This window comes from Lactuca serriola, chromosome 1 (assembly GCF_051521515.1).
Source record: "Lactuca serriola cultivar US96UC23 chromosome 1, Lser_US96UC23_V15, whole genome shotgun sequence".
Lineage (NCBI taxonomy): Eukaryota > Viridiplantae > Streptophyta > Magnoliopsida > Asterales > Asteraceae > Lactuca > Lactuca serriola.
The window spans coordinates 40,196,448-40,209,226 of NC_136408.1; the positions used below are offsets into that span (position 1 = coordinate 40,196,448).

Here is a 12,779-nt window from a genome sequence, read left to right on the forward strand (position 1 = left end):
TGAACAAATAAAATAGTGAAAATTGCTTTCATATGGAAGGTTTGTGATATGGTTTAACAATCAAGAGTTAACGCCATCCTTTTACTCTAAAGAATATAAGAAAATCTTCTAAATGAACTAGATACACATGTTAGTAAAAATGAAGGGACTAAATTTCTATTTTGCATAAGTATAAAAGATATCTCTCCCAAATTGAACACAAAGACCGACATTGTTAGATCTTATGTCTTTAGAATATCAATATACTTGGATAATTTCTAGGATCGTGGTTGCATTCAGTTTTCAAAATTTGTGATTTCGACCCTTATGCATGGGGTATCACAAAATTGTATTTGGGATGATCTAAGAGAAACAATTTAGAACTTAGAAGTCATGCCACTTCTAAATTTGAAACACAGAAAGTATCTTGCTATTTTGTGTTTTGAGAGATAGAGAGAATCTGATGAACATATTTCAAGTATATAGAATGTAACCCTTTTTCTAGAACATTCAATCTATTCTTACATAGGAAAGAAAGTAGTTAAAAGGTGGTTATATGCATTTTGGCACCAAAATAGTGGTTAGAAGGTTGGTTATATGACAAAACCAATGTTACATCATAATGATGTCACTATTTGTTTTTTGTGGAAAATACATGGTTGGAGTCTTTTCTGTTATAGAAATTCGCTTAGGTTTCGGGGCTCTGCCCCTTGGACCCCGCAAGGAGCGCTTCCCCTAGACCCCGTTAGGGGCGTTGCTCCTTGGAACTTTGTACCTACAAGTGCTGCCCACGGACCCCCGTATTCCCAAGTTCACATTTATCACTCCGAGTGTGTATCTCACACTTCCTCTCTCAATAAGTAAATAAATCTCAACTGATCTTAATATTAATAATAACTACACTAAAATATGTTGATATAACTAAAATTAGCAACGGACATAAGATCTAATATTGTACATACATTTCACCTTTCACTTTTTCTGTGTCGTCTTAGTTTTCCCCTTACTCTCCTTCTACTCTTAAAAACCTAGGATATTGTCACATTTCACTTCCTTTCATTTTTTTTAATTAAATATATTTTATACAAATATTATACTCTTTTTGTTGAGATTTAAAAACCATAAATTTTAATAGAGTTATTATATATATATATATATATATATATATATATGTGTGTGTGTGTGTGTGTGTGTGTGTGTGTGTTAATAAAAATTGAAAAAAAATGGAAATTACATTAAAAATGCCTCTGTAACACCCAAAGTTTTGAAGGACAAGAAAGGAAAGAAAACCCTAACTTTAAGGGGAGACTCAGCGAGTCCAAGGAGGAACTCGGCGAGTCCGAGCGGGATCCGGGTCGAGGAGTAAGTGACCGACTCGGCGAGTCAGGTCTGTTCGAGGAAAACCCTAAATTCGGGACTTGGAGCCTATTTAAGTGCCTCATTCTCTTCCCTAGGGTTCCTTTACTGCCTCTTTAACCCTGAATACCAAACCCTAGTTGCCATATCCATTGTTGAGCCAATTATTGCCTTGAAGAGTGCACTAAAGCTTGGAAAAGGAAGAAGGATCTTGAGGGTGCAAGAAGGGGGCTATAGATCTGGGATTGGGAAGATATTTCTGAACATTTGAAGGTATTTAATCGTTTCCCTCCCTTTAGATTTATTTTGGTTGTGAGTTTTGGGGCTTTTTAGCCATGATTAAGTTGTCCATTTGAGTTAGAAGTCGGATCTGGAGTTGCTACTTCAGATCTAAGCATATTTTGGTCTTGGAAAGCATAAAGTATCAGCCCTTGAGTTGATTATGGAACCTCTTTGCCTTAAATCCTAGTTTATGGTGTATTTAGCCTAGATCTCCTTCTCTACACGTAAAGTTTGCAACTTTACGTGAGGAATAGGCTTGGGGAGGGTAGATCTATAGTTTGGAGCCCATGCATGACTCAAAAGTCCTCTGCATGTATGTAGATCTGAATGGACTTGGCGAGTCCTTTGAGTGGACTCGACGAGTAGCATGAAGGTTAGGAGGAACTTGACGAGTGGGATGAACAGCTCGTCGAGTCGGATGAAGTTGGGCAGAAACTCGGCGATTTGGTTGAAAATTGCCTTGGACTCGGCGAGGCTGTTCTTGGACTCGGCGAGTCAGGTCGCGAAACCCCAAACCCTTCGAGTTGAGACTCGAATCAGTGAGTCGAGTGGAGACTCGGTGAGTTGGACAGGTTAGGACTCGTAAATCGGTAGACTCGGCGAGTCGAGTCGCAAAGAGAAGGACTCTGAACATATGAACTCGACGAGTCAATAGGGGGACTCGGCGAGTAGGGTTGACCTGGAAGGTTGACTTTGACCAGGACTTTGACTTTGACCAGAGTTGACTTGGTTGTTTTCGGGGGTCAGTTAGACTCAGTGTTGCATTGATATTGGTAGCTCGGGGAGCGAGTGGATCAGGAGTTCAGAGATTTCCCGGGCAGCAGCTAGTAGGTTCATCAGCCAGTTCAGCCAGTGCAGGTGAGTTTCCCTTTGTATGAATGGGTCTACGGCTACAATGCCGGCCCATGTAGTTATGAGTAGAAGACCCGGGGGTTAGCCCTAGGCACAGTATGCCAGTATGATATTCGGGACGAGGTCCAATGATAGAGGGCAGGTGCCCAAGGAATGGTTTATGTGATAGTTTATACTTGTTGTCTGTGTGATACTCGTATGTGACTGGTAGGGAGGTGAGTATGGGCGAGGTCCCGTATCTCACCAATAACAGAGTGCGGATGGTGTTCCACATCTCAGTAGCAGCAGATCAGGGGCGAGGCCCAAGTTAGGGAAGAAGTGAGGGTGGGCTGGGCCCATACCTCACTATCAGCAGGAGTATGGACGGGGTTCCATGACTCATCAGTAGCAGGACAAGGGCGGGGCCCAGAGATAGGCGAGGCCTTAGGACAAGATCCGTTAGTATGTGTTTAGCTTATGTGATGTGATGTGATATGTTTAGTGGGCGGGGCCCTGTGACAGGCGAGGCCTAAGTGAAACAGATATGTATCCGAGCGGGGCTCGAAGCCAGGCAGGGCCTGGAGCGGCGGGGCCGTTGTAGCGGGTGAGGCCCGAGGTAGCGGGCGAGGCCCGAGGTAGGGGGCGAGGCCCAGGATAACGGGCGTGGCCCAGTATGTGCAGTATGTGGTTATGCATGGTATGTTGTAGGGTGGGGAACTCACTAAGCTTCGTGCTTACGGTTTTCAGTTTTGGTTTTAGGTACTTCCGGTAGCGGAGGGAAGAGCTCGGAGTGATCGAATGGCACGCACCATAGATTAGACAATCTGGGAATGTTTTACTCTGATAATGAACATGTGTTTTGGAAATTAATACTCTGATTATAATTGGATTGATGATTTTGCTTTAAGTAATGTTTTATTAAAAAGAAAATTTTTAGTCTTGAATTTTGGGATGTTACAGCCTCCAGCCAATCAAAAGGGGAAAGAGAGGGTGGTGAGGAGAAACCGCAGATGCCTAAACTGCACCCTAAACCGCACCTAAGGTGTGGTGTTTTTGGGTGCGGTTTCAACCACCTTTCTCCTAAACTGCATGTACACCTTACGACCTTTCTAAGATTGGTGGATAACCAAATAGCCCCTAACTATTTGTCAATAACCAGATTTGTCCCATTTATTCTTAGTTTTATCGATTCTAAATAAAAGTTACTCAACAATTTTGTCCTTTTACCCTGTATTGACATTGGATCCTTACTAACCTTCTAATTCTATAAAAAAAAATGTATTATACATTTATGACATAATTTTTTAACAAAAACGATTCCTGTGAAAAGTGGAATACAAAGTAATACAACTCCAAATACGGTAATACACCCTCGGGGAATGATATTTGCGACTCACAACTTCTAGTAAAAGAATTGACGATAAAACTTAAACGATAGATTTCAATCCGTCGTTATCATGTTAGAATTTACTTTTACGTATTACATTTATGATTTAACATGGAAAATTAGGATATTCATGCAAAATGATCATTGTTGTTAAATGTTAATTACATTTAACAATTTGACCATTTTTTTTTGTAAATTGCCAACTTGTAAGTGTTGAAAAAAATTATTAGTTTCGAAAGTGCTATTTTTTCACAAAAGTTGTTTCAAAACTTCGATAGTTTCGAACTATCCCTACAAATTCAAAATACTTTTATTGACAAAAAGTTGTATCGGTTTTGAAACATGTACCACCAAGTTCAAAATTGTACTATTTTTGAAATTGTTGATGTTTATGTTCTCTACTTGAATTTTTTGTAAGCATAGTGTCCACATTCTAACTACTTTCAAATGCATAAAATGAACTTAAAATAAAGAGTTTCAAACTTGTTCTTAGTGTTTGACACCCTAATTTGGAGCGGCTTTTGGAAAAATATGGTTGGAAACCAATGATTTGGTAAATTTAAAATATAGAACAAGGAAAATTACTTGGTTCTCTAATAACAGAACCACCGAAAGTTCTGATATCAAGTCAACCTTAAATAAGGCTAAACGGTATCGAGGCGGGAAAGCTACGCGTGGGGCTGAGGTGGCAAGCTCACCTACGCGTGAACACCGCCACAGGTGTGCGTAGGTGACTTGTGGAGTGATACCCTTCACAGAAGAAGACAGCCAATGAAATGAAAGGAAAAAGCAGCGTTGAACGAATCTTTTGACCGGGTAGGGATTAAACAAAAAAAAATACAATTAAATTTAAATATCATCTTTTACCTATATATATATATATATATATATATATATATATATATATATATATATACACACACACACACACACACTACACTTTCACCTACACTTTCACACTTACACTTCTAATTCAAAAAAAAAAAAATCTCCTACTTTCTTTCAATTTTCTTCAAAAAAATGGATCCCAACCAAAATACTACACTCACTCAAAACACCCCAAACACTCATAGTGATTATCAAGCTTATATGCAATTGTTGAATTCTTCAATCCAACAACAACCTTTATTCACTAACCTTCCATACAACCCACAATTCTTCCAACAACAACGGCCACAACAACAATTTACCCAACCTCAATTCATTCCCCAATTCCAAGCTTTTCAACAACAAGCTTCTCCACAATTCCAAACTCAATCATCTCAAGTCCCATTAACTCAATCCCAAACCATCAACCTCGATAACGACGATGAGATGGTCCAAGAAACACCACAATCATCTCGAAGAAGGCAAGCAAGAGGAAAAGGGAAAAAGAAAGCAACGGCTTGGACTGAAGAAGAAGAAGCTTTAGCAAAAGCTTGGATTTTCATATCCTGTGATTCGAGGAGAGGCAACGCGCAATCTGGAGAAAGTTTTTGGAATCGTGTTGTGGACCACTTTCATGCGCTTCTTGGAAGAAAAACGGATCGGTCCTACGACGTGGTCAACGGAAAATGGCGTGATCTTCGCGCGATTTGCACAAAGTTTAGTGACATATTTGAAAATCTAAAAAATATGCATAAAAGTGGTTCCAACGATTTCAACGTTTTATCTACCGCATGCTACCAATTCAAACTGACCAACAACGGTAAACCATTTGGTCGCCAAAAAGCGTGGGAAGTGTGTCGTCAAGGTCCAAAATGGGTCCTTAATCCAACTTTGTCGACCACTGGGTAGGGACAAAGCAAAACGGGCGGCGTCTTCAAGCGGGAAAGCAACCGCAACTAGCGACGACGGGCTTGTGGAATCCATAGATAAAACTTTAAGTTTTATAGAAAAAAAATACCAATCAGCAGAGGAAGGTCGTCGCCAAAAACCCGCTCTCACCGATCTTCAAATCATAAACACGAAACCTCAACCGGATCTCGACCCTAAAAATCTCGCCACATTTCTGAAAATCCAACAACGTGTTCATGCTAAATATGACGATTAGGTTCTAATATTTATGTTTTAGTTGTTGTGTGTTTTTTTTTAAGTAAATTAGGATAAATAAGTAATTTAGGATTTTTTTTGTCGTTTAAGTATTTTAGGAAAAATAAGTAATTTATGATTTTTTTTATTGTTGTTTTTTAAATATTTTAGGATTTAAGTTTGTGTGTTTAAAAATTAATGCAGTGTATTTTAATTTAATGTTTTTAATGTGTGTTTTATTTGAATTATTTTTTAATTTAATTTAATATTGTTCAAAAATATAAAAAAAATGATGTGGAGTGGTAACCATTTCTAAGGGTTAATGGGTTGGTAGTAGGTTAGTAGTGAAGATGATGTGGCGATGATGTGACTTTACTTTTTGAGTAGGTTGTTGATAACCATACCCCTTAGCCTAATGAGGACCACTCGTTATGACTATGAAATTCAAAAGTTCATCAAGTTTCAAAGATTGTGGTGTGTTTCACTTTTATAGAAAATAAAATAATAATAAAAAATAAAAGTGGTCGTTAATTTCTCTAACAATAGTCTCCTACTTTTTCTTCCTAATATCATCCTATCTTACTTTAGATGGTAACAAGTGTCATTGAATTTAATTTAAATTTGATTGAGATTTTGAATTTGTACACTTGTCATTATCGTAAATAGGTAGGAAGAAAAGTAGAAACAAAATGTAGAATGATATTTAATTTCTCTAACAATAGATATCATTTTGGTGAATATCCCTATATATATATATATATATATATATATATATATATATATATATATATATATATATATATATATATATATATATATATATATATATATATATATTGTCTATTCGATAGACATTGGGTTTAATACATTTCTTGTTATTAAGTACATTTCTTAGGATCATCTTAATTGTATGAATTTCCAAGAATAATTAATTCATATTTTACAAGTTATGATGATGTCAATTCTTTATCCTCTTCATGACCTGGGCTTATAGTTGTGCTAAAGAGAGAAACTAAGAGAAAATTAACCATGAACACAAATCCTACATACTCTCAATACCAAATGGATTCTACATCCATGTAGAAATAGCTACATGTCTGATTTACTACTGCTTGTGCTTGAGGGGAAAACAAAATTAGAACGCAAAACAAATGATGTGTCCTTTTCTAAAGTCTAAACCTCAAGCCCCTTAAATAATATTAATAATAATAATAATAGCACAAATGGACAAATGGAATCGACACTGTTTTCCTACTTTTTCTTCTTAAAGGGTGGTTGGTTCTCTTCCTCTTCATCTTCTTCCTCATCTTCATCATCATCTTCATCATCATCATCGTCATCATCTTCATCATCATCGTCATCATCATCATCTTCTCCATCCTCATTCGCATCTGAATCACTGTCGGGATCTGCTTCTTCATCATCATTGTCTTCTCCAGATGAATCTTCAGCATCATTATCACTGTCTTCACCAACAGCAGCATCTTCATCATCATCACTATCATCCTCTGTTTCACTGGCGTCCTTGCATTCAGCATCAGGGCTTGCAACTTTGTTAAGATCACTTAAAGGAAATCTGCCCGGATGAAAAAACCCATCTTAAAGAAGCACTCCTATGGAGTAGTAAAGCAAGAAAACGAAGAAGAAACTGTATCTAACCTCTTCTCTGCATCAACCAAGTTTGAGAGAGCATCATCATTGTTCGGTATCGATCCGATCTGAAACAATATAGCAAGTTTGAGAGAGCATCATCAAAGATCTACCTGAGTAATAAGCTTCATTTAATCTGATCTAACACATAGTAGATGCAGTATACCACACAATTTGTGAAACAATTGATGATTAAGAAAAAAAACACAGCTTTAGCTACCTATCAATTGTTGGAGCACACAGCACAAATCAAAGCTAAATAAATAAACATATCGTCTAATTTGTCGATTGCACCAAGTAATCAAAGGTACACATACGAATTATAGAACGGATGTTACATCTGTGAACTAGATAATGAAGTCACTCCGGCAAAAGGAGAGAGAGTAACGGATCTCTTAAACAAACATCTTAAAATCAGCGAGATCTGCTAACCGGAGCAGCGTCAGTCGTCAAATCGAAATTAAAATGACACTCAAGTGAAGCAAAAACGCATGAATGGAGTCTCTAACAAGTAAAATGCACGGAATCAACTTAAACTAGTCACCGGAAAATCGCAGTAAAACAGATCTTGTAGAGAAACGATAATAACGGCAATGTAGTATAGATTTACCAGAAACAGAAGCCAACAAATGGATTTCTCAGCAACCAAAACCGTCTGAACCATCAAACTGAAGGCTTCCGCCACATGAGCAACGCCGCCACCATACGATAGTCTCTCCGTCTCCATTGCGGCGTGATTGAAGGTATAATCAAGATGAGAGTAGTAGATGGATTCTGGCAGAGGTCCTAGGGTTTTTGTTGGGCGAACACTCCTGCCTCTTGAAGGATTAGGGCTTTTGTGGGTTTAGGATTTTTGATGTTTTTGTCCAAAATCTATATATTGGTCAAATGGTCCACGCTTTGATTTTTTTTTTTTTTTTTTTTTTTTTTTTTTTTTTAATATAGTCAAAACAGATCTAAGATAATAAGATTGTTCATTGGGGTAGATTGTGAAAACATAATATTTTCTATTTTATTTTATAAAATAGCTTTTTTTTAATAAACATTTAAATATATGTTATAAATTAATTATAAAATTAAATTCTTTTTACCTGTATATAAAATTATATTTTCATGATAAGTTTGATCGATATACATTACCATACTTTCTATTGGATTTTGAATGAATTAACATTTATAAACGATTTTATTAATAAACGTAACCAAGTTTTTTCTTTTTAGAAATGACCACTTACTCCGGATTGGTGTATTCCGGAGCATGTAAGAACATTCCGGACTTGACTCGTGCAACGTATTTCGAAATATGATATTTCGAAGCATTTATTTTCGTTCCAGAGTTGTAGGTGGTTGGTAAGAATTAGATCGGGGATTTGACACCCCGTACATTCTGGACTGAAAAAGTGTATTATGGACTATACTCCAGAATGGTCGTATAATTTCGGAGGTATGTTCTGGAATGATAAAATTATGGTATTTGTGTGTTTATGTTCCATATATTTTCATATATGTTATCTTTGTGTTTTTGATACCTCCATTACACGTTCTGAAATAATTATGTATACGATATTTTTTTCGAGTGTCAGTTTCTAGTGGAGGACAATGGCAGTGTATCGAAGGATGTATGTAATATATTGCTCCAGACTACACATGTTTTGGTGTAGATATAAGCATGATATCAACTTCATCGGATTAATTACATTTGTTGTTTTCAAGTCCAGGTTACAAACTAACCAAATATGTTTATCTTTTCACTGTCCTGAATCAAATATAGTTATACATATTCTAGACAATAGTGTTGTTAGATATTTTCTTAGTTTTGTAAGTAGTATGCTTCCCAACATAGTACAATTTGTTTGTTGTTAGTAATGTTATGGAAAGTGGTATTCATCGATTTGTCGAGGAAAATCGTTATGGTGGAAATGGGTATTCTAGTGTGGGAAGTAATCAAATGTATAATTTATTATCTATGACAACCAACCATTTTTTAATTCTCATAATGGCCCTGTAAGTGGGGGGTAATTATAGGAATAAAGGTAAGGCTGATGTTGATGCTTCTCCTACAGTTGATGTTGATGCCTCTACAAATAATGATGCAAAAATAATGATTTTGGTTAATGATGGTAATATAATTCGACATGGAGAGCCAGTTGAACATTTTCAGAGTTACACTAAATTTCATGGGGAAGATACTGAAGGTGAAAATGAGGAAATTGAGCCCTTACAACCCCGAAAATCACAACGGGAAAAGTTTCCTTTTTATTTTTGTGATTCTGAAGAAACACAAACCACCCATTGGGCTAGATAACTCGCACACCCGTGCTGAATGTACTGTCGAGCCCTGACAGCTGAACAAAACCCTGATCCTACTCTGGTGCCCTCACCATATACAATCAGTTCTCCCCCACTTGGGGTTCGAACTACCATTCGCTGGCCCTTGCAATCAATCATAGCACCGAACCGACTGAGCCAATCCATTCCCACAATCACACACACCTCCCCCATGGGGATCGGAATCAAATCTATCGGAAAGGACACCCCGAAAATCTCCAAGTCACACCCTCGATAAACTGAAGAAGCAGAAACCCCGTATTCATTGGCGATAGACACTCGCAACGGACACTCTAACTCGCCCACTGGCGCACTGAACTCCTTACTAAATGACTGAAATACGAAGGACCGACTCGCCCCCGAGTCAAATAAGACCAAAGCAGGAAAAGAGTTCACCAAAAACGTACCTAATTACAGGTACAACAGATATAGAAAACGAGATAAATGATAGAAACATACCAGCAACCACATCCGGAGCTGTCTTGGCCTCCTTGGCCGTAAGCTGGAAAGCACGACCCTGAGCCTTCGGAGGCTCTGCCCTGACTGGTCTCCCATCCGTGATCCTCAAAGTAGCCAATGCTAGAGCCTGCACCGGTTTGGCGGCGAGTAACGAGCAGTTAGCCATCAAATGGCCAACCTGATCACAATGGTAACATAATTTCATACTCGGTATCGGAGCGGCCTGGCGACAATCCTTCGCATAGTGCCCCTCCTTGCCACACCTATGGCACCCACTACTGACTCGACACACCCCAGAATGAACCCTGCTGCACTTCCCACAAGAGCGGCTCTGTTGACTCCCAGACCTCAAATCAGCGGTCTTAGACCGCTTCGGCGCCGGTTGTGATTGTGTCAGGGCCGGCCACTGCTCCCTCAGTTGCAACTCAATCTCTAACTCACGTCGTCTGGCAGCCACCTGCAACTCTAGAAGAGTATCACATCGCTGAGTAGACACAAACCGACGGATATCAGTCTTGAGCATACTCAGATAACGGATCATCTGAGACTTCTTGGAAGCAAACTATGGGCAGAACATCCGCTCAGTGAACATACGGGTGATCTCCGTCACCGACTCCCCATCCTGCCTCAAACTCAGAAACTCATGTGCCAACCGCTCCCGCTCAACCTGCAGAATGTAACGGGCGCGGAACATGTCCCTGAACTGCTCCCAAGTAACAACTCTCTGATCATCAGTGTACGACCCAGTCGCAAGTCTCCACCAGTCCTTGGCCCCAGACCTAAGCAGGTTCAGAGCACACCTGACCTTCTGGTCAGCTGGACACGAGCAGGTGAAGAAACACCCCTCCACATCTGAAATCCGTCTCATAGCCTTGATGGGATCCTGTGTCCCATCAAAAGTAAGGGCTTCGTTTTGTCGAAGTCCTAATACTGAAAAGCCTAACTGGCTCCCAACCCTTCCGCTGATACAGCTGCTGCGGTAGCCGCCTCAGTGAGGGCTGCATAGCGATCGTCGAAATAGTCCACTATAGCGGTCTTAATAGACCCAAACATCTCTGGCAACTCGGCCCGGAACAAAGCAGCAACCTCATCATGCAGGATCCCTCAGATCCTGTCATCCATCTCATCTGGCCTCATCTGGCTAATAGTCTTGGGCGTTGTCGGCGCCCCCTGTCCGCCCTCTCCCTCTCCCTCTCCTGATCCCGAACCGTATCCAATCACCAAGCGTCTGGTCATCACCATTCTGAAACATAACACAAGACATAAGATAATCCGCACAGGGGACTGGGAACCAACTCCCGACTAAATCCTAGGGGTTGTGACTTCCTTGCTACGCGTATGGGTCCTGTGCTTCCAGTAGTACGGGCCCATACTACCTTCCACACCTACCCATATTTGTCTCAAGTATCATTACAACGCACTAACAACATACATAATCATAACGAGCGCTCGATCCTCACACCTAGAGGAAGGCTAAATATCTCATAATCGGAGGACTCATCCCAAACAACCTACCCATCCATGAAACTTCCACCAACCCTGCAACACTTGCGTATGGTAACCACACATAACGTTGGACCCTATAGACATTCGAATACCTGATCCTACCCTAAGCCCTTCATCAAACAAGAACAGGAAATAAGGCTAAACCAAACATGCTCAGGCTATAAGATCTTAATTATGTACGACCATGATGCATACACTAAACAACTACAGAAATGATGTCAATTTCATATAAGGAAAACCCTAGGCTACCAAGCATCATGTAATCAGGCAATTCTATCATGCAATTCCTGAAGATCCCTAGCCTAGCACTAGCATGTTGTTCTAACATATCACATAATCACATAACTGTATGGTATTTTGGGGTCTACTTACTGGCTCCGGCTGATCGTACACCCTGCGTCCTCCTTTACTTATTTTGAAAACCTTTAAAAAAAATCATTTTGAAAATCCTTTCCTTGATTCGAGACTAGAGTTACACGAGTGTTCCTCCAATTCACTCGAACCAAGGCTCTGATACCAACTTGTAATACCCAAAAATTTCATACCAATTTAAACTTTTGAAACATGTCAAGTTCATCAAAACATTACAACTTTGTTTTCAAAATATTATTTATCAGAGTATTCCCAGAAACATAAACATAATATGAGGAGTTGTACGATCATGCCTTCGCATTGCCACGATCCCCTGATGTACCTGAAACAATAAACTGAAATTGTAAGCCCGCAAGATTAGTGAGTTACCCCCAAAATATTGACACACATACAGTCCACATAACCATGTCAGCAATAACATATCATAACCAACTGAACAGAACAACACATAACGGATCCATAACCCTACAGACTGTAATACCCACGAGCCCACAGTACGAGTCTCCCTCAGCCCGTAACTGGAATGCTCTCGAGCCCACAGTACGAGTCTCCTTTAGCCCGTAACTGGAATGTTCCTAGGGTTTGTTGGCTAGCGCACAAAGCAGTACAACCTCAACCC

At 39.4% G+C, this 12,779-nt stretch overlaps 1 protein-coding gene across 1 annotated transcript; it reads right to left on the bottom strand.

The window, feature by feature from the left end:
• Nucleotides 1-6,868: 6,868 nt before the first annotated feature.
• LOC145084618 (uncharacterized) lies at nt 6,869-8,350 on the bottom strand. The gene is made up of 3 exons (XM_079023458.1): nt 8,106-8,350; nt 7,505-7,563; nt 6,869-7,421 (listed from the first exon to the last, which is right to left on the bottom strand). The coding sequence occupies exons 1-3, from the start codon at nt 8,220-8,222 to the stop codon at nt 7,097-7,099; spliced, it is 501 nt and encodes a 166-aa protein (XP_078879584.1). The 5' UTR covers nt 8,223-8,350; the 3' UTR covers nt 6,869-7,096.
• Nucleotides 8,351-12,779: the final 4,429 nt, after the last annotated feature.